General features: G+C 37.8%; 5 protein-coding genes across 8 annotated transcripts; 3 read left to right on the plus strand and 2 right to left on the minus strand.

Moving 5' to 3' along the window:
- Positions 1–919: 919 nt before the first annotated feature.
- Positions 920–4,377, plus strand: vps36 (vacuolar protein sorting 36 homolog). Its single transcript, XM_020923010.2, has 13 exons — positions 920–1,127; positions 1,208–1,276; positions 1,347–1,532; positions 1,632–1,721; positions 2,141–2,227; positions 2,503–2,535; positions 2,642–2,719; positions 2,779–2,913; positions 3,070–3,135; positions 3,226–3,290; positions 3,601–3,685; positions 3,862–3,938; positions 4,117–4,377. The coding sequence occupies exons 1-13, from the start codon at positions 1,032–1,034 to the stop codon at positions 4,196–4,198; spliced, it is 1,149 nt and encodes a 382-aa protein (XP_020778669.2). The 5' UTR covers positions 920–1,031; the 3' UTR covers positions 4,199–4,377.
- Positions 4,378–5,338: 961 nt separating this feature from the next.
- On the plus strand, positions 5,339–13,702 carry LOC110158507 (thrombospondin type-1 domain-containing protein 1). The gene is made up of 8 exons (XM_020923013.2): positions 5,339–5,547; positions 6,088–6,227; positions 6,953–7,350; positions 7,838–8,489; positions 8,868–9,029; positions 9,321–9,738; positions 10,221–10,749; positions 11,305–13,702. The coding sequence occupies exons 2-8, from the start codon at positions 6,176–6,178 to the stop codon at positions 11,917–11,919; spliced, it is 2,826 nt and encodes a 941-aa protein (XP_020778672.1). The 5' UTR covers positions 5,339–5,547; positions 6,088–6,175; the 3' UTR covers positions 11,920–13,702.
- On the minus strand, positions 12,880–16,129 carry fgl1b (fibrinogen like 1B). Its single transcript, XM_020923068.2, has 8 exons — positions 15,325–16,129; positions 14,909–15,173; positions 14,356–14,515; positions 14,187–14,284; positions 14,024–14,112; positions 13,817–13,942; positions 13,444–13,508; positions 12,880–13,060 (listed from the first exon to the last, which is right to left on the minus strand). The coding sequence occupies exons 1-8, from the start codon at positions 15,409–15,411 to the stop codon at positions 12,880–12,882; spliced, it is 1,071 nt and encodes a 356-aa protein (XP_020778727.2). The 5' UTR covers positions 15,412–16,129.
- A 4-nt stretch (positions 16,130–16,133) lies between these two features.
- On the plus strand, positions 16,134–21,327 carry tpte (transmembrane phosphatase with tensin homology). Of its 4 annotated transcripts, none has more exons than XM_020922883.2 (19): positions 16,134–16,523; positions 16,769–16,845; positions 17,031–17,111; positions 17,188–17,235; positions 17,315–17,476; positions 18,590–18,709; positions 18,782–18,881; positions 18,967–19,030; positions 19,108–19,172; positions 19,273–19,333; positions 19,445–19,526; positions 19,599–19,687; positions 20,087–20,148; positions 20,227–20,307; positions 20,393–20,498; positions 20,591–20,688; positions 20,881–20,976; positions 21,056–21,126; positions 21,207–21,327. In XM_020922883.2, exons 2-19 carry the CDS (start codon positions 16,799–16,801, stop codon positions 21,307–21,309), a joined length of 1,536 nt encoding a protein of 511 aa, XP_020778542.1. In that variant the 5' UTR covers positions 16,134–16,523; positions 16,769–16,798; the 3' UTR covers positions 21,310–21,327. The 4 variants fall into 4 exon arrangements, with proteins under 4 accessions (XP_020778542.1, XP_055017050.1, XP_020778541.1 ...); XM_055161075.1 differs by having other exon boundaries at positions 16,773–16,845; XM_020922882.2 differs by having other exon boundaries at positions 16,134–16,480.
- A 236-nt stretch (positions 21,328–21,563) lies between these two features.
- smpd1 (sphingomyelin phosphodiesterase 1) lies at positions 21,564–24,994 on the minus strand. The gene is given in 10 exon segments (XM_020922880.2): positions 21,564–22,414; positions 22,488–22,633; positions 22,710–22,786; positions 22,910–23,081; positions 23,159–23,332; positions 23,624–23,822; positions 23,825–23,903; positions 24,092–24,412; positions 24,558–24,815; positions 24,966–24,994. Coding segments are annotated over 9 exon segments (1,803 nt in total). The 5' UTR covers positions 24,777–24,815; positions 24,966–24,994; the 3' UTR covers positions 21,564–21,998.
- Positions 24,995–25,000: the final 6 nt, after the last annotated feature.

Consider the following 25,000-nt stretch of genomic DNA (forward strand, 5'->3'; position numbering starts at 1 on the left):
TGAGTGTTTGGTATGAGTAAATAGGTAACCTACCTGCTCACTGGAGAAGTAGCCATGCACCTGCTCTATGGCTTTGATGCGTTGGTCCGTCAGGACACACTGTAGAAAAGGAGAAAGGAAATTAATATGGCCAAACCTTTATCTAGATTTAAAGAACCAAAGACATAATAATGTACTGCTTACCTTTTTAATCTCATCTAGGACAATGTCAAATGATTTTTTATCCATTGTTTATAATTATTGTTCCAGTTACAAATAACCGATCACTGGAAACCAATTTGATTACTAAAACAGATCAGTCAATAGGATCTAACATAACAGATCAAAATTCACACTACTCTTAAAACATTATTCTATAGTAATAAGCATTTTCACAATCGTATAATTCGTGCTAAAAAGCAACATTATCTCTACAACAACAATACATATAAATTCGTTAGTGAACAATGACTCCAAAGACAAGAAGCAAAACCTGTCTGCACCAGATTTCTGCCTGCAGCTAACAACAAGCTAGCCAGCTACAGCTAACTCGGTTCTGGAGATTCTGCAACAAAAAGGCATCTAATGCAAAGGTTCACCAAACTTTCGGACATACATCTATGCTTAAGTCTACAAAAAGATGTAGGGAGGTAGAAACAGTAAAAATAACTTAAAAAATGCCAAAACACGACGCGAATAGTGGCAGACCAACTAGCATCTATGACAGCTGGCGCTAGTCCGCTAGTCACGTCAACATAGCCAAGGACCCCTCTAGGGTAGTTTGAGCAAATCCAATTAACTGGTAATGTAGAAAAATATACACTTTATGGAAAAGAATATTCTGAATTGTGGCTGACTTAGATGGAATCATAATGTTACTGATTTATTTACCATTTATCTTATATTCCCCCCAATACTGATTGTGTTTCTATGCAGGCAGGGCAGGGCACTCCGGGTAGAGGAAGTAAACATTAAACTAGCATAGCAGCAGATTGTGTGTAGCTGCAGCAAATATTTCTAAAGTAGGTCTAAAGGAGTTGCAAACTTAGAATATGGATCGCTTTTCTTGGGCGAATGGACTACTAGAAATAAATGAAACGTTAGTGATTCAGCAGAGAGGTGTCAGGTTGTATGACGGTGACGACAAGGTATGTTAGCCTCCAGTGCATAACAGTGTACATACGCTCTGTTATAAACAAATACCAACTAATGTTCTTCTTTTTATTAGGCTAAACTGGACGTAGGAGCTGTTTTGCTTACAACTCATCGACTTATTTGGAGGGATATTAAAAACCATGTAAGGGATCTACTCAATTACATTTTATGATTATTAAGGGCATCTATAACATTTTTACACTACTTCGCAGGAATGTTGTATATCTATGCCGCTCTCTCAAATTATATTCTTTGAGGAGCAAGCTGCAGGTATTGGCAAAAGTGCTAAAATTGTCATCCACCTGCACCCAGCACCTGCCAACAAAGAGCCAGGTCCCTATCAACACAGCAAATACTCCTACATCAAATTATCTTTCAAAGAACATGGACAGATTGAGGTAATGGTCATGCTAATAAACAATAAAGTAACCAAATTTAAGTAAAAAATAAAAATAACTGAATACTTCTTGTACATTAATGCATTCTATATGTTGTAGTTTTTCAGGAGATTATCAGAAGAGATGACACAACGAAGATGGGAAAATACACCAGCTTCACAACCTATGCCCACAGGAACAGGCACTCAGGTTACAAAACATCTTTAAAATAAGAGAAGTACAGTAGGATAAAACCATAAGCAGATTTTACTCGTATAGCTGTTGCCACAAGATGGCAATATTGGCTGCATTATGACTTTGTAATTGTCCTTTAATAAAACTTGCAAAACTTGCAATTGTACTTTGCAAGAGGTGGGACAATTACATATATACATTATTATATTAATACACAATGAATTATGTAAATACTAACCTATCTGTAAACTATAGACTGATTGAAATCTTCCACATATCAAGCCTAACTAATATATTGATACTCCATTACTTAAAATAGTGTAGTTTGGGGTACAACACCTCAAATTATGATCATTTTTGTTTAGTTTTGAAATTGTTTCCTACGTGTTTTCATTGTTCCATTGTGTGTTTGCCTTTCCTGTCTGGCTCTATAGGCAGGAAGGACGCGTGCAGTGGGAATTGTTGGCATTGAGCGAAAGATCGAAGAAAAGAGGAAAGAGACAGACAAAAACATTTCTGAGGTACAAATAAACTTGAAAATATATTGTCAGTCTCAGTCCAGATGAAGCAAATGTTTTACTACAACATCATCCAATGTACTGTAATGCTCGCTAGAGCTATGACATTAAATCAACTGCTGAAAAGTGAAGGGGTGCAAGAATGTTCAGCAACAGCCAAAAACAAGTGATGAAAATAGGGCGGTCTCTGGAAGTGAAATTATTGCTAGAGCCTGAAATCTTGTGGTAAATTTAATTGTTCATATTTTTCTCAGTTATTTGTTTGAATTCTGTTTTAGGCTTTTGAGGACCTCAGTAAATTAATGGTGAAGGTAAAGAATGGCTTCCTTTTTGGATACAATTTGAAATTGAAATATATTTGATTACAGTTGTATAAAAATATTGTTTATTGTATACTAATTTAACTACTTTTTACAGGCCAAAGAGATGGTGGAGGTCTCCAGATCTATAGCAAACAAAATAAAAGACAAACAGGGGGACATAACTGAAGATGAGGTACGAAATTTCCACAATATTGTCATCAAAACCAGGCTAACTGTGTTCAAACTTCACAGACTATACGCTTCAAGTCCTACTTATTGAGCATGGGTATAGCAAATCCTGTGACCAGAGAAACACATGGATCAGGTACACATTACCATATGCAGCTGGCCAAGCAACTTGGAGACATGCTTCAGGCCCCACTAGAGGTAGACACAGCAAACTTTTCAATGCCTAAAATCAATTTCAAAGGGTATGTTTTGGGGTTTAACCATTGTTAGGCCAGCTCAAGGTTTTGTCCAAGATACCTGTTACATCAGATAAATAAATGTGTAACAAAGGTTACAAAACTTGCCTACTTGTAGGAGCGTGGAGGAATGATGTCACTGACTGAAGTGTATTGTCTTGTGAACCGTGCACGAGGGATGGAGGTATCAATGGAATTTTTACACAGACAGTATCCGAAATTTATGCTTTATAAACCTTAAAGTTCAGAGGTTATTTGTCTCTCTATTCTTTAGCTGCTATCTCCTGAAGATTTGCTAAATGCATGCAAGATGTTTGAGTCCTTAAAGCTGCCTGTGAGGTGAGTTTGTTACTTTAATTCATGTAGTTTAATTTAGGAGAATTCACTACTAGTGTATAGAAAATATAGCAAAATATAAGCCACAGTTGGCACCCATTTCACAGAGGGTTTCCTCTGGGTCTGGCTTCCTGTTTTTTTCCAAAGTCTCTTCAGCCCTTGTGTGTCATTTCCTGCTGCTTCTAGACTTTGAAAGAAAACATTGCTATTGGGATATATTGTGTTCTTTCTCTTGATTAATTACCATATAATGTGACAATTACAGTAAAGATTCATTGTCACACACACCTCTTCTACTTTGTTTTCTGTGTAGGTTGCGTGTGTTTGACAGTGGTGTGATGGTGGTCCAGCTGCAGTCTCACAGTGAAGAGGAAATGATCGCCTCAGCCCTGGACAATGTAAGCTGTACCATAATGAACAACAGTATGTGTGGCCTACGTTAATGATAATGCCTAAAACCAGGCAAGTCATATTGGAATCAAATCAAATTTTCTAACTCAGTGAGCGGTAATTGTACTGTATTACACATAATGCAGTGCATCATTATGTAAATTATTTGAATAAACTTTCATAGGTGTCAGAGAAGGGTTCTTTGACGGCAGAGGAGTTTGCCAAGCTGTTGGGACTTTCAGTTCTTCTATCAAAAGAAAGGTAAGCACTGTCTGATGTTATTTATGTGTCATTGTTTAATACAAATACATATTAGAAAGTATTTGTATTGTTAAAGTCATACCAGAAAATAATTCAGTTTGTTGGAGATTTTTTTTTAAATTAATTTCAGTGCTTTGTTTGTTTTTGATAACTTTATTTAAATTCTGTTATTTTGTAGGTTGCTGCTCGCGGAGAAAATGGGACATCTGTGTAGAGATGATTCTGTTGAGGGTTTGAGGTTTTACCCAAATCTATTTTAACATGTTTTCCCCCTGATCTGGAAATACCTTTAACCCACCATATTGTGTTGCACAATTTTTACTGTCTGTTGCATATAGTACATTTAAGAGAACTTTATCTGGGGCATCAGTCAAAACTGAATTTCTGTTTATGATCTGTCACTTTTGGTAACTCTAACATTAAAAGATTAACCACCTGATCTTCTGGCATTTGTGTTTTCCCAGCATATCACTTATGAATTCTAACTGCCAGATGTTGTCAAATAGATAAATTTTTTGTGCCAAGATTTTGTAACTCATAGAAGCACCTGCAAAGATGACAGGTGTAACACAGGTCATTGCTATCACTTTACTTCATCATAGACAGACCTGCTGTTGTAATCAGGTTACTTGTTCATACAATGCCAGAGGCACAAGAACATTTGTTATCTCAAATGTTAAAACTTAAGTTGTGGTTTCTATTGTGAAGAGCGTTTCATAACAAAAAAAATCAGTTTTTGAATGCAAACAAAAATACTTGCACAAAAAAACTGCTAAGTATGGATTAGATTAGTATTCTCTTGCGGTTTTCTTATCGGTAGATCAGACCAACTGGAAATAATCTCATAATCACATTGATAACACATGTGCAATACAAAACTGTAAAGGCAGTTGTCTTGTTGCTACATGTTGAGATAGACTGGCTCCAATCTGACCTCAATCTACAGTATACACCAGGAGGCATAGCTACAGCCTGACAATAAACAATACACAATAAACCCAACTTTTAATCTCAACAGAACTAGTGATCAACTTTAATAATTTTGTGCAGCTGTATGCAGATGGGTAGGCTAGCCTGCCTTACACTGCTGTACTCTTAAAAGTTATTTTGCTATTCACTACAGCTACCCTTTATAGGCAGTCATTTTAAGGACCTTTCTCTTTGATCTGCTTTGTTGTAATTACTTTTCCTCGGGCAATCTCAACAATGTACCAGGTGCCTGGGTCTGTAATGGCATTAAGATCAGACAATTAAACGCAACGGGCAACGGTGACTTGTCTAGTCGATACTTTATATTGGCATAAAACTGAAAACGACCAGCTTGCAGATGAAGAAGTTAAAATGAATCACATATTTACCACATAGACTGTAGGCTAGTTTTTGGCACACAGTACATGGCAGATGCCGCGCACTGCGCACACTCTCTGATGCGCGTTCACGATCTCCTGGCTGCGCGCCTGTGGCTAAACTACTGGCTCAGGCTACTGCCCATGGATCTACTACCTCACTGACTACAGACACTGACAGGGATTTTTGGATCTGGGGATTCTTTCAAGTATTTCTCTGCGGCGCGTGTCCGTGGTTGGGAGCAACACGCGCATGGTGACCGGTAAGACTTCCACCTGAAAATTTAGGTTATAAGTTGTCTACTTTACTCCACGATTTTAAATTAAGCCTAAAAAATAAAATAAGGAAGTATTTTCCTTCCCGCACTCTAACTGTATGTAACCTTATGTTACAATTCTGCGCAAAATATTATAGGCTTACAGAACCTATCCAGTTAATTGAAATTATGCAATGCTCTGTATGAACGACAATTATACATCTTTACACGATTCATATGGACATTTGTCTATGAGGAGTTTATAGAGTTTCTTGTGCCTGTTCAAGTAAAATATATATTAATGATATAATAATGATTTTATAAATGCATCAGTCTAAAGGAGGGACCTGGGAACCTTCAGAAGTTTATCAAAGGGCATAGCCAAGACTGGAGGAAAAAGAATAATTTTGTAAATTACCGAATGAATGTTATTTCTTCCTGTTTTTCATGGTTTAATGCAATGGAAAAGATCCCATCATCGACTAGTAATTTGATTCTAGAAACTAGAGTTGTTGGTTTTTTTTTTGTTTTTGTTTTTTTTTGCAGGATTTGTTTCTCATTCTCAGTGGTCAGTGATGGAGGAAGACGAACAGGACAAACTGTAGGAGAAAAAACATAACATCGTAACATCGTAATGCCACAGGCTCTCTGCACACTTCCTCTGCTGCTGGCACTCACGGGATATGGTGAGACGAACTAAACCTTAACAAATGAACTTGGACTGAAATATACTTAGAAACATAGATAGGTTCTTATAGGTCAAGAGGAAGGGCGGGGTAGGACTATTCTCTGTTTCCATTTGAGGAAGGCTTAGAAGTGAAGGAATTTTTGTTTTAGAATGCAACAAGACTGGGAATACCCAGATACTAATTGATACCAAACGAATATCAAGTACTAGCAATATTGTACCACTGTAAATTTTGTGAAAATGTCCTGAATAGTTTTAGAAGGATATTTATCAGAACGAGTACATGACACATTAAAGAAATAAATTACTTTCAGTGCATTTTTATCTGTGGCTGCAATTTACAAGTATTAAGACATTAACTGAAGTAGTGGGGATTACAATAAAAATACTGGGGGAAAAAAATGAAATTTTAATAAGCTTTAATACATGTTTTATAATAGCCAAGTAACAGCTAATTAGCTAATTACCACTTAGTTAGTGATTAATATGTGGTCAGTGTTCCTTAAACTGAAGTGTCTCGGAATTTACACTTGCAGTGCTTTTTTCCTAAGTGATGCTTTCATGTATCAACTAATGATCAGTATATCACAACTTTACTAAATCTCACTATGGCACCTGTAAGCTGATAAAGATTTTAAAACTTGCTGATGGGTTAGAATGCTCAATCAATAAATGATTTTATGATTTGTTTACAATTTTTTTTTTTTGCTTTTTTTTCCATAGCTTTGGCAGGGCTCAGTATATGGCCCTCTCTCCACATCGCCCTTAGCAACGCCAGCATATTTGTGGATTTCACATCAAATTCCAGCAACAGTACAATAGTTCAAAGGACTCTTTCTTTAGTTAACACAGAGACCAACACCACCTTAACGGCTCGGAAGATCCCAAACATCCCAACAACTTTTAGGGTGGAGTTCAACTGCTCTTGCTTCCTCTATGCAGGAACCTTCCGCTTCTTGCTGAGGCAAACAAGCATTGGCCTTGGAGCTTCTCACAATAATGGGACAAACCATGATGGAGTGGAGAGTACTACCTGGTGGTGGAGTTCAGAACTGCAAGTGCAATGGCCCACTTTTCATGTGGCTGTGGAGAGGGCTGGAAACCACTCTGGCTCATTTCAGGTAGGGGTGCAAAAAACATATATATGATTTTAGCGTTAAAAAAAAAGTACAAAAACTATGAATAACTTAATGAAAATATAAAGTTTTAATGAGTAGGGCTGCAACTAATCTGAATAACTGTAATCATATTTTGCTAATCATTAACATTGTCTGGACTATAGAGACGTTAAAACATATTTTATAACTAACTGGCTATTTAAATCAAAAACAATTCTAAACATTATCTTGTAAATATTCTAGAAGCCTTCAGTTACCATTTGACTCATCGAAAAATAATTGCTGACTAGTCGACAACTAAAATAAAGATCTGATAGACAACAAAGGCAACAGAAAGGTGGTGATGATGATTATATGTTTGGTGTCTGTTGATTTTAATTTCATGATATAGTGTCTACCATTATAATAATATAGGGATAGGTTAAAGTACTAAAAAAAAGCATTTCTAAATCAAACATGATGTAATAATTGTATGTCTCTTTTCCCTCAGGTTGGTATAGCCACTAATGAGCACTTCACAGCTTGCAGTAGGGGCATAGACTCTGCTCTTTTCCTGGAAGTCGGCTTCATGGAGTACAACCAAATTGGTAGAAACAGCATCGACAAGGTCCGAGCACGCACCCGCTATCCCATCAAACCTCTCCGCTCCCAAAGCATCGAGCTGCCATGTGCTTTCCCATTCACTGAAAAAGACTTCATACGAGTAGCACTGAAGTCACCTCATTCCACTCAGGATGTTAAAAGCTCTGGACCTCTGTATTTGTCCAGAATATTCTCTTACAAGCTTCTGGTTGAAAATGGCAATGCTTATAGGAGTGCATGTGAAGGGACAATGTCTGTTAAGCTGCTGACTCCACCGTGCGCACACGTAAATGGAAAAGTATTGCTCTACAAGGACACAGGAGTCAGTCCAAGTTTATCCACCTCCGGGACAGGAAGTATCACACTGTTGGGCTTTGGTACAGAGGAACCGGCATCACCCCCTCTGGCGTATAACTGGCTCACTCAGGGAGAGAATGAAACCGAATTTAACTGCTCAGTGTTTTACCCTGGGAGGAATAAGTACTGCTTTCGCTTTGTCTTCAACTACAGCCGGTCACCAAGTCCAGCGCAGACGTGTTTGGTGGTTCATAGGAGTGCAGGTATAACTTTTTTGTTTGTGCCAAGTAAAAAAAGAAAATTGTCTGTAGACGCATCACCAGACATCTAACACCTATTTAAAAATATAAACCATAAAAACTGTGTAACATGATACAGACCATGCAGAGGTGCACGTTTGATAAAAAAAAATTCCAAGATCAGATAAAGAGTGAAGAATGGGTATTATCAGAAAGGGCATCTGGAATAAAATCCTCTCATTAATTTGTGCTGCTTATCCATAGGAGAGAAATGTTGTATGTATTGAATTACAAAATAGCCCTGTCTTTTCATTCGGTAGTTTGTCCATTGACAAAAAATAATAATAATAATAACAATAATTAATTAATTAAAAGTTCAATCTTTGCTTTTTATGTTTGTAGAGTCTTGGGGTCCTTGGCAGCCTTGGAGCTTGTGCAGCGTTACATGCGGTGAGGGAGTGAGGGAAAGGATCCGTAATTGTTTGTTGCCCTCTGGTGGAGGTGGGCTGAAGTGCACCGGCATGGTGAAAGAACAGTCTCTCTGCTCCCTTGAAGACTGTGTTGGTTTGTAATTTTCTGTTTTGTTAATACTTTTGCTAAGACAATGTTATGTTAATTAGTCAGATACTTCTTTTGTTGTATATATTATTATTTCTGTAGCACAATATCCATATTCTACCAAAGCAACTGTAATAACATATCTTTCTGAAGGTGGCACATCACATCTCCCCCCAAAAAATGTTTTATGTACTTATTTATTTCTTTTCTTAATACTTGCATGGTGGGCTTTAAATAATATACCTCAATTGGCTATGTAATTGACAAGCCACTCTAAAGATTCTTCTTCCTTTCCAGTGTCACCTGTCTCTACTCCATCCCTCCCACCCGTCCACACTGGAACTTCACCCCTGGGTAATAACATTGTGGCTGTGGTGGGCATCTCTCTATGCCTGGCTGTGATTTTGGCTACTGTTATTGTAACCGTGTGGAGAAAGCTTTGCCAAACCCCTCCTTCCTGCAGCTCAGTTCGTCGGGGCTCTCTCCATTCTCCAGGGGGGAGGAAGTTGTCTGATGAGGCATCCATTTGTGCCAACAGCCTACAGCGGCCCAGCGTCACCGATGGCCATATTACAACAACTGGGGTTACTGCCTCTCAGAAAGACTTAGCTCCTATTACCCCTCCACCCCTCACACAGACTCTGGTGATACCTATTGCACAAGACCCAGAAAGACTGTCCCCTAGTGGTCAGAAGATGCTGCCTCCAATATTTGGGTAACTAAACTTTAGCCATTGTAATAGTCTTATAATATTAGTATATTTATGTTTTAGTTGTAGTGATGATGGTAATACACCTCTACCTGTAAACATATCTAGCATTTATGCAATTAGTGGTGTTTTTATTGCTTAAAAAATGCATTCTTAATTTCCACAGATCTGATAAGCAATTTGTCCTGTTAGTGCTACATGCTTCCATATGGATAAGTTTAATGTCATACTGTGAAATATTATAGGCAAAGCATTAACGTCTCTGTGGAGCCGTTACGTACCTTCTAAGTTACACAATGCACTTTTCTCTAAAATACGTGAATAGTTATGTATGGGATTTTTTGATATTTTGATATATATACATCTGTACATGCAAATCTGAATGACATACTGTACATAGAATACAAAAAAATCACATGAATAAACTTGAACCGAACTACTAACGTCAATAGACTTTTCGTGTAAATTAATCCCTTTATTCCTTGTAGGTACCGTTTGGCTCAGCAGCAGTTAAAAGAAATGAAGAAGAAAGGTTTGAAAGAGGCCACACAGCTGTATCATGTCTCCTCAAGTCCAGTTCATGACACTCTGCTTGAAACCTCGACTTCCCCCACCTGCTCCCCCATCCCCTCCCCAACGGCGTTCCCACTGGGCCCACCCAAAGAAACCAACTCAAGCCCTTTTCGAATTGCTGCACCCTTTTCTGACATGCCTGTCCAAACTTTAAGGACCACACCTGACAGACTAAGTCCCAGAGTGGAGCTAGTCCTTGGACCTCCTGTTTCTGGTCATTCAAAAAGTGGTAGCACTGGTTGGAGAGACCGGACAGCGGACTGGGTGGAGATGGTGGAGAGGAGTGGATTGGCTGGGCTCAAGCAAGGAACTGCTCCAGGAAATGAAAACAACTATGAATATAGGAATCCTTATTTCCGTCGAACGTGTAGTTTTAATGACACTAAGCCTCAGCTTTCATCTGCTGCACTCGCAAGGCAGTTCAGAGAAAGAAGTATGACACAGGTTTGTCAACTGAATTCTCAGCAATTGTAATCTGAAATGTAGTGAACAAGACATGTATGCAGCCCCATACACAGTGATGTTAGCAAACTATGTGTGATAAGTTAAAAGATGGATTATTATAGTATATTATTGTAAAAGTCTAATATATACATAGTTATGAAAATATGTTTACAGGGTTGCTTCATTATCCTTTGGACACTTCTGTTTTAGTGTCACTAAATGCCCTTTATTTAAGATGGCTCCTCAGCTCCACACAACCTGATAAAGTGTCTTCTCTCTTGATATGTCAAAACAAAACTGGTGGGCGTTAAGATACCTGTGTTGAGTAGTAGTGCAAATTAAGGCAACAGTAATATATTAGTAATATATTAATTATAAGTAATAATAATAATATATTACTCATAATATATTATAAGTAATATATTAATATATTAGTAATATAAGAGTTAGATGAATATATATCAGTGTACTGTTGATTATTCGGCTGCGTATTAGGTAAGCGGTTATGATGTCTGTTCAGAACAGATCTATAATGTACAATTTTATGTATTTCAGGTGGGATCTCGCACTCTTCCTGAGGGGAGCAGTTGGAAGAGAAGTGGAAAGTTGCCCCCTTCTTATCCCTTTACAGAAGAAAGTGCATCAGAATGGGCCAAAGCAAGACTCCAGAGAAAAAATTTAAGGAAGACTTGGAGTGACACACAAAATAATGAGGTTAAACATACTGGCACTAACACAGACAATTTAATTTCAACATCTGAAAGACTCCTCAAGCCTGATCCAGTAGAAAAAGAGGTTCCCAGAACCCAGGGCATCTCTGGTATTGGGGGTCCAGTTGCGGGACAGGACCATCCCATTGGAATGAATCACCTCAGTCTGAATAGGGCTGAACTGAACTGGAGTCGACGTGGTCCTTCTCCCATACAGAGGAACATGCTGGCCCGCAAACTGAAGGAGGCGCAGTCATCCTCATGTGCTAGAGGAGGGCGCCAGCGCAGCTCCACATTCAGTGTGTCCTCATCTCAGCAGAGGAAGAACAGGTGCAGGTCTTTGCCCATGTCTGGAGACTTCAGCGGCAGCAGTGGGGGCTCGCCCTACAGACTGAGCGAGGCTGAACAGAAGATGATGGACCTAGATCTGTCCTCTCCATGTGAAGAGGGAGACGAGTAAATTGCAAGCGTTTGAAATTTTAAAAATCTGTTGTTGAATATTAAGGATTATGTGTATGCAGTAAACACTGATAAGGCATAGCATGCCACCTCATATGCAGTTCATATTCAAACATGATCAGGTGCTCTGGTCTAGCCTTTCTCAAGATATACAGCTCACGATAAAGAGAGAATGTATTTTGTTTACTTCATCTGTCATAAAGTACTGCATATATTTGCTGTGATCTTTGAAGTTTTATAATAATTGTATAATTTTATACTATACAGGTTTTATGATATATTATATTGTTTATTATGTGCAGTGATGCTGTTTGTATTTATAGGATGCAAAATGTACATTCAGGTTCAATGGGTAGGGACAATTTGAATGTAAAATCACTGCAGACCATTGCCTTAAGTTCATGCACAGTTTATAACACAGGGATTTAGGCCTATGGCTACAATGCAAGTTTTATTTTGGAGAAAAAGGAAATGAAGAAATATGACAAGTAATAACAATGTCAATTCAGATCATTGTAGATTTGTCTGTTGCATATTTAAATAGAAAAAGGGTTCAAATTGGGATGCGCAGATTGGTATTGAAAAACCGCAGCAGTGCAGGAAAATTAGCTGGATCGGATATTGGTTCCATGATATATTGGTTTGGCTTTTAACTGGATGTAATAAGACTATTTACAGGCTGATTTTGACCTAGACCATATCAGAATGTTTGAACTTTTATTCATACAAAGCTGTTTGTAACTTACAAGAAAAATAGCAATTACATAACACAATTCAATTTTGTAATAAGTTAACTGTGTTTTGAGAAAAGGAAAAAAGCAATTTTCCCCCCTACAATGTTATTGTTTTTTATCGGATATCAGCAGATACTTAAAGCCATAATATCAATACTGATATCAAAACAGAAAAAGCTGGATTGGTGCATCCCTAGTTAAAATAGTTATACAGTTAACTTTGTTGTTTAAAATGCTCCATCTCCGCTCCCCACAGCATCCAGGAACATCAATGGTCTCACTTTGATTGTCGTGTGCCGAAGGGAGTACCAGAGACCTCTCCACGGACCCCAAACCACACCATTGTCCAGCTGACCAGAATACTTCCCGTTTCTGTAGTATTTGCCATTTAGGTTGGCTGCATGACATCTGTAAGAGAGAAATGTAGTAATGATATTGTAGTCATGTAGTTATGAGTCAAAATGAACTTGATTGGGAGTTAGAGGTAGAGTTACGGGTAAAAATGAATTTCACAGCTGTTGTTCTAGAGATAAATAGACATTTTAAAAACAGTGGGGAAAAAAAAAATCTGAATAAAAATAACAACAGAAATTTGAAGTGACATGTATAAAGTAATATTTTAGCTATTTTGTGGTAATTTTTCAGTGCAATGACATTGTGGGCATGTTTAAGAACATTTTTGATGATTGCCATAATATTGTCTCAATATTGTCAGTTGAAAGTTATTAGATGAAAACCACTACTGAGAATAATGTTGAAATTTGAATGAAATCTGTGAACTGAATATTTACCGGTTGAACCACCAGCCAGCTTGATTCTCCTGAGCACAGTTGCCTTGATGATATCGGTCATTATCCTGTCAAAGATCTCTGTTAACTTTGCAGTACACTGTTCAAGCATGACATTGAATTTGAATTTTGTGATGTTGTGATCCATATTTAGCCACTATTTGGTATGTCAAACTCACTCAAATGCTTACAGTTTTCAAAACATTGCTACAGTAAAAATAAGTATGATTTTTGTGTAAGCTATGAACAAGAAATTAAATCACTTTCACTACCAATGATCAAAATGTTATGCTTTGCTGTCTTCTATGCCATATATGTCTGAACATTACATCGCATACATTACATTCCATACATGTTTTTATAATATGATCCTTACCTGATCTCTGGTGCTGAATTGCATCCCACTGAGACAAGCAGACCACTGCTCCACCATCCCTCCTCCTCCTGTCAGAGCATCGCCCGCTTTACCACTGTACTGGCCATATTGAAGGCGGTACTTATCCTTCAATTCAGATTACAGTAAATTTAAGTAACTTCCATTTTAAGTATATTTTTATAGCTGAGCCATATTTTGTTCACTTACAGATTCAGCATTGATCCTGAAGTTCTCATAAAAGGCATAATTTCTGTGTCCTTCCCAGTCCATCAAGTCTATCTTCACCAAATTTTTACCTTAACAAATAAATACTATGAAATATAAGAAAAATACTTGAACATTACATTTTAATGTTTATTAAAAGGACAACCTTTTGAAAGCAATGAGTGAATGTGTTCATTGCCCAACCAAAACTCATCATTCCACAGTTTAAAGTCCCCAAATCCATCTCTGTAGTCCACCCAGTCTCTGCAATGTGAAATAACACACATACTTGGCAAAAGGAAGCTATGATAAACACTAACATTTACTGTGATTACCTATTGAAATCTACTTTGCCGTGTCTGCGTTTTTGAAACACTGTCCATCCACCGCCGTCATCCATGTCACAGTAAACCAACACAGGGTCCTGGTTGGAAATGGGCCTGACCCTGTAAAAGCCACTTGGAGACCTCTGTCTGTCAAACAGCTCTGAACAGTCTGCAGCAATGGGAAAGAGCATTTACTCCTGGAATACAAGCTGCTTTTCTTTTTTTTTTTTTTGTAATAATATAGGTGCACTATGTAACTTTTCAGTGGAGAGTTTACCTTCTGTTTGTCTCCATGGATATGTTATTGCTTTGCCTGGAATATTCTACATTGCCATCTGGCATCATCAATAAAAGGTCAGATCTATGGAGTGGTGACCCCACTTACAGTTCTGACTTTTAAGGGGTTAAAACATCTGTAATTAAATAAATGAAAGATATATAATGCCACAGTAAGGAACATTTCAGGGAAGCAATAACATCTCCATCAATGCATGCAGGTGGCTGACCCAGGAGGCAGACAAAATACAAAATAAAACACAAAAATCCAAATACATAGGCCTACCTTTGTCATGTACTATAAGACTGCCTGCAGACGGGAGTCGCGTTGTTTGTCTACTGTCCAAACTGTCCACTGTCCTGCTACTGTTGGTCCCATCACCGACAGCTGGTGATTGTGGATCCTGGTTTGATGTAGTCTGGTGAAGAGGCTGAAAATATTTGTGCGTCTGCAGGTATCGTATCTGCCAAACTCCGATCAAAAGGTTATTCTCCAGTTGCTTTATACTTTTCTTGAGAGCTGCTACTTCTGTTTCACATGAGTCCAATTCCTAGACAGAGAAACACTAAACTATAGATATGTCACAGTGCTTATATGTAATGGTAAATGGTTACATTTTAATACGGCATTTTTCCACCCTCAAGGCACTCAACATATGTATGTATATGTAATATTAAAATATGAAATAATAGGCTACTTACTGACATGTCCGTTGGAACAAAGCTGCAGACCAAAACCACCACAAGTAATGTTGCCATGATTCCTCTCAACATATAAACAATCAGCATAGAGTGTCTTTTATCCAGGGATAGCTCCAGTTTCCATCTGTTTCTTTCTCAGAAGTGTCAGAATTATTTAGAGCTGGTTCTGCATGGTCCACATTAAGACTCAAGAACAGAACCACCTGCCAGAGCTGGAATCTGTTTTTCTTTTTGTTCAATACAGGGAAAAATGCCGTATGAAGCAGAAAAGTGCACAGGACTTTCTAACCTAAATATAATAATATAACTTAACAAACTTTTACTGTCAATAGTTTATTTATTTTATTTCATATCTTTTATGTGGTTTTCTTTGAGGTGGAGGAACAAAGCAATTTTGTTGAACTGCTGGAAAACGGTCTTTTTGTAGCCTGTGCCTTACTGTGCGTTATATGACCTCATACATAAAGAGCATAGACTGTATTTATACGGTCTATGATAAATAGTCTAAACAGCTCCCTCTAGTGTTAGTAGATCCATTGTTTATATGCAGGGGGCTAAATTGTGTAAACAATAATAAAAAAAACACCAACGTACAAAATTATCCATTTATAATCAGACTATTAGATGTTACTGTAGCTAAGTGTTTAGACTATAATTAGGCTATTTGAGAGTAATTATATATTTTTTTACAAAAATAATTAGAAAAAGGATTAAAATGAAATATTTTGAGCCTATGTTTTAACTATAAAGAAGATTTTTTTTTTTGCCATTGAACAGGTCCCAAACAAACTCCCTGTGACAGAGCGAGTTCATTAAAACCAGATGTTGCAGAGCCGGAGAGGGAGGGATGCAGATGCTAGGCCCGCTACAGCTAACTTCACTTTACTTGGGCTGTTGCTTTGTCTCGAGAATATAGTTTATTACTCAGGTCAGTCTTTGTTGTCCTGGACGATGAGTAAAAATTTGCCAGAAAAGCGCCTTGCATTTCTCACTCAAGTCCAGGAAGTCTAAATTCGCTACGTTTGCACAAACCCGAGGAGGGAAAGTGGATGAGAGAAAAAATCTGCCCGGTTAACCTTTGAACTGTCTTCCTTTTGTCCTCACTACAAGATCACAAGACTACGCTCGTATAATGTCGCGAATGACAGTGGCACGGGTAAGCTGGCTGTGTGCGTTTGCTTGACTTTTGCTGCTGAAGGGTGAGTAAAAACTTCAAAAACTGTGAAAACTAGAAAAAAAAAGGAGGGGCGCTGGGGCTGCAGTGGTTTGCAACACACAGCTGTGGCATTTTGCGTAGTCTTTTTCAGATTGCAATGTTTAATTTGTTCTCTTGTAATTTGCGTCATTTACTTGTTGCCGTTTGTGTGAAAGTAATTTGTCAGTAAAAATAATAGTATATATTGTTTTTCTTTCTTTCTTTCTTTTTTTTTTTTTTTTTTTAAAGCTAGAAATTGAAAGTGAAGACTCTAGCACCATGTCCTCTGTCCATTTCAACCCTGGATCAGATGCAGGTGTAAATGGGTAACTTATTCTTCTGTTATATTAGTTTTGACTACCCAAACTAGACATGCCTCATCTATAACTATTACATCACATATAGTGCATTGCCAGTAAGAGTGCATCCTAGTATGTATTTTGTAAAGTGATAATGTATTGTTTTATTGTTGTTTTTTTTGTTTGTTTGTTTGCTTGTTTGTTTTTTTAAGAAATGTTGCAAAGATGGAGGATGCCAAAGTGGAAATAGATGATGGAAAAGAGGAGGATATGGACCCTGACAATTTGTACCAGTATGTTAATGCAATTTTCTTTGCATTAAATTAAATAAGTAATTTATTAATCCCATTATGCATGCTTTTTATCCAGCAATATCCGGAAGAAAATCTCTCCTGTGGTCATGTCTTTTGGATTTCGGTGAGTGATTAATGTTTTAATTTGTCTGTTTTGTATGTTTTTGAAATAATACGCTGCTAGTGTGTCTTTCTATGTGCAGTATATTTGGAGTGGTTCTGATCATAGTGGACATAGTGCTGGTGATCGTGGACCTGTCGTTGCCGGCCAGAAGCAGGGAGCTGGGGAACGCTCTGGAGGCTGTGTCCCTGGTCATTTCATTCTTCTTCCTCTTTGATGTTCTGCTTCGGGTCTATGTAGAAAAGTAGGTGGACAAGAAACCTTTTTAACTAAGTTGCATGTAGAGCTGCACGATTTTGGAAAAAAATTTAATTGTAATTTTTTATTGCAATAAGCTTTGAAATATGCTCAAAATGTATGATTCAGAGGGCTCATTTTACACAGCTCCAGGCGCATAAAATTTTGAAAAAGAACTAAAATATGGACTGATAAACTAATATAAACTCATGCATTTCAAAACATGTTTGTAGAGATTTAACTACACAAAATGTATCATAAAAAGACAGTATTTTGTTCTCTGCAGACAACATTATGAAAATAATTGCAGCCGTTGCGGGCCAACTCAAATTTGTATTTATTGTGCAGCCCTAGTTGCACAATAAATTCCTAACTTCCTACCTAATTTCTACATTTTACTTATATGTTAACAGAGAAAAAAAAAATTTTAACTTCTGCAGACATTTTGACATATTTCTTAATCTAGGATATGCAACTGGTGATGCCTGAGTCAGCAGGAATGCATTTCTGACTATCTGTTTTACAGGAAGCTTTTAAAGAGGAAGTTGGCTAAAAGAAAATATTCCAGGGAAAGCATTGGTAAACTCCTGCTAGGTCTGTCAGGCAAAATGTTAATTTATAACCACCTGCGTTTTTCAACAATGTAGTATACAATATACTCTGATACACTGGGTATTAGGGTTGTTTAAAAAAATGTATACTATACAAATCTATGCAAACAGTATTTATAAAAGTATAACACCACAATAATATAAAATATTTTTTTGTTAAATATTACATTCTCTTCTCTAAAGAAAATGTTTCTTATTATCATTGTTGTATTGAAAAAAGTATTTGATATCAAGCCTTTTACTTAGAATTTAAATTAAGTTGTCCATTTTTAGCATTGTGACAACACGACCGACATTTTTGTGACACATAGAGGATGTTGACTATAGCAGAAAAGACACAAGCTGATGTTTGGAAAATGCTTTGACTTGCTGCCAGACTCTCTTAAAACTTTATTCTTGTTTATTTCTTTGCTTTTAACACAAGTACACTTTCTTGTCCCATTGAAAAGAAGAAAATGGCATTGAGCACATTTATTGTTAAAATTTATTAACAAAATTTCCCCTCTCAGGTTTACAGTCTATTTTAGCTCAAGACTGAACATATTGGATGCTGTTGTTGTGGTGGTCACTTTAGTGGTCACAATGATCTACACCTTCACTGATCTGTCAGGAGCCAGCCTTATCCCCAGGTGCTTTGTAATTTTTACTTAAAAGGTTTTGATTGACTACAAATGCCAACAAATATTTGTCTTTGTTGTCAGGGTGGTGACATTTCTACGTTTCTTGAGAATATTAATTCTTGTGAGGGTGTTCCGATTAGCAGCTCAGAAAAAGGAGTTGGAGAAAGTCACCAGGAGGATGGTAAGGACATATTTGGATTTATTTGCTATGTTGTCATGTTCAAAAGTTTGAGTAGAAAATAAAAGGTGTGATTATGTTCTTTTAGGTTTCTGAAAACAAGAGACGTTATCAGAAGGATGGCTTTGACCTTGACCTTACCTATGTCACAGGTTTGTGTCCAAGATACTGGTATCATGGACTGGTATCAATTCCCAAACCTGAACCATTAAATTTTGTTCCCATTCAGACCGTGTCATTGCAATGTCTTTCCCCTCCTCTGGCAAACAGTCCTTCTACAGAAATCCCATTAAGGTAAGCTATAAACTTTGTTTACTCTACTTTATACTCTATACAGTTAAATTTTTACGCACTCAGTGACTTGCCTCACTTCATTCCTTTGTGATCTCTTTAGGAGGTTGCAAGGTTTCTAGACACTAAACATGAAGGACACTATAAAGTTTACAACCTGTGCAGTAAGTTTCTTTTCTTTGTTTATTTTCAGACTTGGTAGCTTTACAGAAATCAGATCCAAGATATCATTAAAGGGATTAAAATGAGAAATCTTTTTTGTCTTAATTATTCAGGTGAAAAAGGCTATGACCCACAGTTTTTTCATTACAAAGTGGAGAGAATCTTCATCGACGATCATAATGTGCCCTCTTTGGAGTAAGTTGAATGTGTTTAGAAACATTATAATGTATTCCATAATACTTAAAATCTTTTCTCTGTAAACTACAGGGATATGCTGAAGTACACGGCCAGTGTGAGGGAGTGGATGGCTGCTGATCCAAAGAACATTATAGCGATTCACTGTAAAGGAGGAAAAGGTTTGTTCACAACTGTATGATCTTATGTTGCCTTCATGTGGCATGGGAATTATGGTAAATACAACTGGCAGAGTGGGAAATTGCACATGAATGGCCCCTTGTGTCATATTTTCTACTGGAAAAGTGGAGATAATTTTGATGCACAAGTTGCTGAGATAAAAATAACCTTTGATACAACGGTGGACAGGGGTGAATGAAGAAAATTTGCCTTTGAACTTACAGTTAGTTGTTTTTGGCACATTTCATTTTGCTACAAGCACAAAAGCACTTGACAAAACACACTTGTAATAACCACTTCACTACTGGAAAGGATCATCTTCTCCATAGCACATGAAGGCAGCATTAGTTTACAAGTTAAACTATAATATTATATCATTATTTTTTGCATGTATATTTCAGGGCGTACAGGTACCATGGTGTGCACTTGGCTTATAGACAGTGACCAGTTTGAATCAGCTCAGGTGAGTTCATTATGGGATATATTGTACTGATATGTTAATGATTTATGTGTTTCTAATAATTTATATACTCCACATTAGGACAGTTTAGAGTATTTTGGTGAGAGGAGGACTGACAAAAGTCAAAGCTGTAAGTTTCAGGGAGTGGAGACGCCCTCACAGGTAGGAGCCATTCTCTCATTAATTCCAAATAATTGACTGTCTGTTATTGCCTGTTCTGTATTAAAATCAACTGCTCCTCTCCCAGAGCAGGTACGTGGGATATTATGAAATCATGAAAACAAAGTTTAACAGACAGCTGCCTCCTGTAAAGAGCCTCAGGATCAAGAGCATCCGCATCCACTCTATAACAGGTCTGTTCAAACTGTTTATGTGCAATTTCATATATATAAGATTTTAAATTATCATTTTTTTTATTATAAATGATTGTTTTATTTTAAATCAGGTGTTGGTAAAGGTAATGGCAGTGATTTAAAAGTGAAGATAATTGTCAGAAAGGAGCTGGTGTTTGAATGTGTGTGTGCTAAACAGGAAAACTGCACAGTAAGTAAATATTCAAGTTTGTACAAGTACTATACTACTAGTATATTTACAGATCATTTGTAACATAACTAAACTTTGCTTTACATTTTAATTGTTGTATATTGCTGTCAAGTGAATGCCATAATTGTAATAACTGGGATACAAATATTTTTTTTAGTAAAGTAATATTTAAAATGTAAATGTGTTGTTTAGGTATTTCCAGATGTGGGAAACAACGCCGCAGTGATCAGTCTACAGAATGGGCCTGTAGTCGATGGAGATGTCAAAGTCATGTTTGAATCTAGTGCTGTAAGGCCTTGTATATATTTGATAGGAATAGTAACAAATCTAAAGTGTGTGTGTACTCTGACTTTGTGTTGTATTACAGGGGCTTCCAAAAGGATATGAAGATGTCCCATTCTACTTTTGGTTTAATACCTCATTTATTGTTGAGAACAAGTATGTTTCAGAGGTGAAAGATAATATCCTTAACCATCATTAAAATACTCTATCTGAAAGTTTGATTTAAATCTTCACAGGCTGTTTCTGCCCAGAGAAGAACTCGACAACCCACACAAAGCAAAGACTTGGAATTTGTATAAAGAGGATTTTGGTGTCACCATGTATTTCTCTGAACCATAATAAACTTTGCCAATCTCATTGTTTGTTGTTCTCTATTTATATGAAGTATTCATGAGAAGGCTTATGTTTTTTATTTCCATTAATTTCAAGCAGATTGGATTATGTAAGAAAATATAGCTGTGCTTTTTGATCCTCAATCCCAAATTGAAGCAGGTACCTACACATTTTATGTTTTTTTAGTTTTTCTGTCTAAAATAAGATGAAAATTCATTTAAAATAATGTATCAAGATGTTTATATTCTAAAAGACAAGGCTCACTTTCAGATATATTTATTGCTTTTCCTTGTAGGCTTGTAAGAGAACTGGCAACAAAATAAAGTGCAAATAAGTCACTGATGGTGAGAAACACACAGATGAGACCAACACATATGCTACAAGTGCCATCACATCTGCAGTCACAATTTTACAGTATGGTAATAAAAAAGGCACTACGGTCAAAAGTGCTTAAAGAATAGCTGAGGATTTCTGAGGAGTTTACCATTACTTACCCTTTTTATCTAGTAAATATACAATCAAACAGTCATCAACACTTTACATTTGGTACTGCAACACAAATAGTCAAATATGAGGTTTGTAAATAGACTCCACTATAATGTCCTTGACGATTGCTGAAACAGTGATAATAGGCGGACTTTGATTCATCTTTGGCAACAGTGCTTCTGTTGTTCATTTAGTCTCTAAGGTTTTTGTCAACACAGTGTGGATCTGGCTGCACGGGCCAAACTGTCTCCATAACCGTGGAGGTGGGAGCACTGCTGCAGTATGTCATAGCGTCCACTCCGTAAAAAGCACAGTGTGGTCGTTTTACAAGTTTCTTTGCATTGCTCAGACACATGACCTTTAAATCTTAAATACCAAAACTTCTGAAAGATTACATCATCCTTGTAGAAGGTCTGCAGGAGCCCTTCCATGTCAGAGGGAAACAGACTGGGCAGACCATAAGCCTCTGTAGCCCGGTACAGGAGGCTCCATTTTGGGTTTGGGTCGGGGGTCTGTGGTGCTGGGCCATGGTTGGCCTCTGTCAGATTTAGGATATGGGTTTCATGATCGAGCACCATTCTAGAACTGTTGGGGTAGTTCCCATCCACGACATAAACCCGGTAACCTAAAACAATGTGCATTTAGTCTATGGTAATTAAATTGTGCTCATCTTAAAATGCAGTTGATGCCTTTATTACCTGGGTTTAGATTGACATAAGTGGTGACACTTGGAGCCACAAAGGCAACACTCAGGGGGCGAGTCAGGGTTTCCTCATCATAGAACATTTGAAATTCATCGGTGTGTGTATGCCCAAAAAACTGGCCAGCAATTGTGCCTTCATATCTGGATGGGTAAAGATGACAGTGGACAGTCATTACTAGTCTACAAAGTCTACATTTAAACATAAGAAGTATCCAACCTGTTGACAATATGATAGTAGTTCCAACTCCAGCTGCCAAGACACAAACCAGGAGGGATGTGACCGATTATATGCACCTGAGTGTAAAAACAGAACAGAACAATAAAAACAGGTTTGGTCACTCATATATCAGTATGATTGTGTGGTTATTGTCACAGTGTGACTTTACACCTGTTTATTGTGAAGTTTACTTCACTGACCTTCTCTCCCTTATCTTCACTTGCTTGGAGGACTTGTACAAGCCATTGCAGCTGATTGGCCGGATCCGTGGAGTTCACCATGAGCCAGAAGTTTTCTCGAGCACAATAGTTCATATTCAGAGACACTAATCTCAAACCAGGCTGAACCTGTAATGTGTAAAATCCACCATATCTGAAAGAGAGTTACATATGAAAAATACAACAGACCAATACATCAGTCAAATAACCTTGTTGTATTAAATAATAAACCTTAAAGTTTTCAAAGCATGCTCTGGTAGCCACGGGGCCCACTCCTCTGCCATAGTGTTATAGAGCCATGCTGAGGACCTGTTGCCGTGTACAAAAGGTGGAGGAAAGCTGTTCACTGGTGTACTCTCATGGTTTCCTATGGCAGGGTATACTGTCACATTTGGACCCAAGTGTCTGTGGGCAACAAGAGTAGTGTTTTACCAAAACACCATCATAAAAGTGAAGAGCCATTACCCCTAAGCATACAACAGTGAGTACAGATTTTTAAAGAAAATATGCATAAATGTATAAATACTCACAAGCTTTGTGATTATGATTAAATTTGCTACATATTTTTATTAGATTAGTAGGATTTTTTACAGAATGCAGGACTGTTCAAATTAAATTTGATTGCAAATCAATTGTGCAGCCACAATTTACAGTGCATTCATTACATTTTTAAATAGTTTAAATAGGTAGACTTACTTGTGGATGAGCCTGGAGATGACAGTAAGTTCAGACAGTTGCTGTGTTCTCGTTTGGGACCACACATTATGGGCTGGGATGTCTCCAGTCCAGTAGACCCAGTCCCACGGGCCACTCTTGGCCACCTGCTGCAGGAGGTGCTCCACAGTGCGCAGAGGCAGGTCACACTTACTGTAAGTGCCCCAGTACCCGCCTCCCTCCGCCGCCAGCTCGGGGTGCCCGAGTCATTTCGACAGCACAGAGGATCTCTGCAGTCTGCTGCACTGCCTTCAGCATACTCCTGTTAGACAATAAAGATAAGATATGCCTTTAATAGTCCCACAGTGGGGAAATTCCAGTGTTGCAACGCGCAATTTCAGAACAGCAGGAAAAGGTAACACAGATAATAAATAATAGCTTAAAAATAATAATAATAAAGATGAAATCATTATTCTCTTACTGTCTGACTTAGAATCAGTATTTACTAACCTGATCCCAGTGGATGTCTGTCAAAAACAGGACCCTGCTCTGAGGTGAACCTGCAGCTGGAGCTGAAGGAGGGATGATGGGAGGCTTCGGGACTTTGGGGAGGGTGATGTTCCATGGAGCGTAAAGGTCAAATTTACCACAAGAGGGTCCCACTAACAGAGCACAAGCTTCAGTGGGCCACAGGAGTGACTTCTGCAGCACCAGAATGAAGTCGTCTCTGAAGAGTTCGGTTATTTGACGACACACCTTCTCAGGGGCCAAGTGCATCTGGATACAAGCCTCCCCCAATGCACGAGCGACGCGCTCTTCATTTGCACTGTCCTGGAAAAGGTTAAAAATACACATGTATTTCCTCATAGCCATAAGTCTTCACTCTAACCAGAAGTGATACTTGAGATCGTAATCATATGATCTACTGCTGTTATACAAGCAAAGGCATGCATTTAAAATACAGAGTATCCATTACCAGAAGGGCTATATCAATGATGCTGAAAATGGTTTTGCACAAAGGACAAGTTATATTCCTCCAGTTAAATCGCAGGCTTGGCTTGGTTAAACTTGGGTGATCCAACAGCAGCTTTACAGACTGTTCTGAAGTCTGCACTGGATGGCACGACCCTAGAGATAAAACCAAGGCCACCGTGATCCATCCGGAGGTCTGAAGTAGGGCAGAGAGTCGCATCATGAGGGAAGAAAGAGGCAGGCGTCCTCCAAGAAATGTCTGCTACGAGAAGGACAAAAACATTAACAGGAAGTAACAGACCTGTAACAAAGCGATGCAGTTCACACATTTTAGCAGAAATGTCACATTCACACCCACAGACAGAGTGAGACAAACGAGACGCTACATGAAAGCTAGCTTGTACTACTGTACCTCCAAGTTCCCTCTTGGATCCGAGCACTTAGACC

Source organism: Boleophthalmus pectinirostris, unplaced genomic scaffold, assembly GCF_026225935.1.
Source record: "Boleophthalmus pectinirostris isolate CB_2022bp ecotype Guang Dong unplaced genomic scaffold, ASM2622593v1 HiC_scaffold_319, whole genome shotgun sequence".
Classification (NCBI taxonomy): Eukaryota; Metazoa; Chordata; class Actinopteri; order Gobiiformes; family Gobiidae; genus Boleophthalmus; species Boleophthalmus pectinirostris.

Bases quoted from the DNA above. Each gene is read 5' to 3' on its own strand.
- LOC110158507 (XM_020923013.2), top strand. From the start codon at position 6,176: ATGCCACAGGCTCTCTGCACACTTCCTCTGCTGCTGGCACTCACGGGA. The intron at 6,228-6,952 runs GTGAGACGAACT...TTTTTTCCATAG, and splicing joins GCTGGCACTCACGGGATATG to CTTTGGCAGGGCTCAGTATA. The intron at 10,750-11,304 runs GTTTGTCAACTG...TATGTATTTCAG, and splicing joins GAGAAAGAAGTATGACACAG to GTGGGATCTCGCACTCTTCC.
- fgl1b (XM_020923068.2), bottom strand. From the start codon at position 15,411: ATGCTGATTGTTTATATGTTGAGAGGAATCATGGCAACATTACTTGTG. The intron at 14,285-14,355 runs GTAATCACAGTA...TTCACATTGCAG, and splicing joins GGCAAAGTAGATTTCAATAG to AGACTGGGTGGACTACAGAG. The intron at 13,943-14,023 runs GTAAGTGAACAA...TCTGAATTGAAG, and splicing joins TCAGGATCAATGCTGAATCT to GATAAGTACCGCCTTCAATA.
- tpte (XM_020922882.2), top strand. From the start codon at position 16,457: ATGTCGCGAATGACAGTGGCACGG. The intron at 17,477-18,589 runs GTAGGTGGACAA...TTCCCCTCTCAG, and splicing joins CTTCGGGTCTATGTAGAAAA to GTTTACAGTCTATTTTAGCT. The intron at 20,308-20,392 runs GTAGGAGCCATT...CTCCTCTCCCAG, and splicing joins GAGTGGAGACGCCCTCACAG to AGCAGGTACGTGGGATATTA.
- vps36 (XM_020923010.2), top strand. From the start codon at position 1,032: ATGGATCGCTTTTCTTGGGCGAATGGACTACTAGAAATAAATGAAACG. The intron at 1,128-1,207 runs GTATGTTAGCCT...TCTTTTTATTAG, and splicing joins TGTATGACGGTGACGACAAG to GCTAAACTGGACGTAGGAGC. The intron at 2,720-2,778 runs GTACGAAATTTC...CAAACTTCACAG, and splicing joins GGGACATAACTGAAGATGAG to ACTATACGCTTCAAGTCCTA.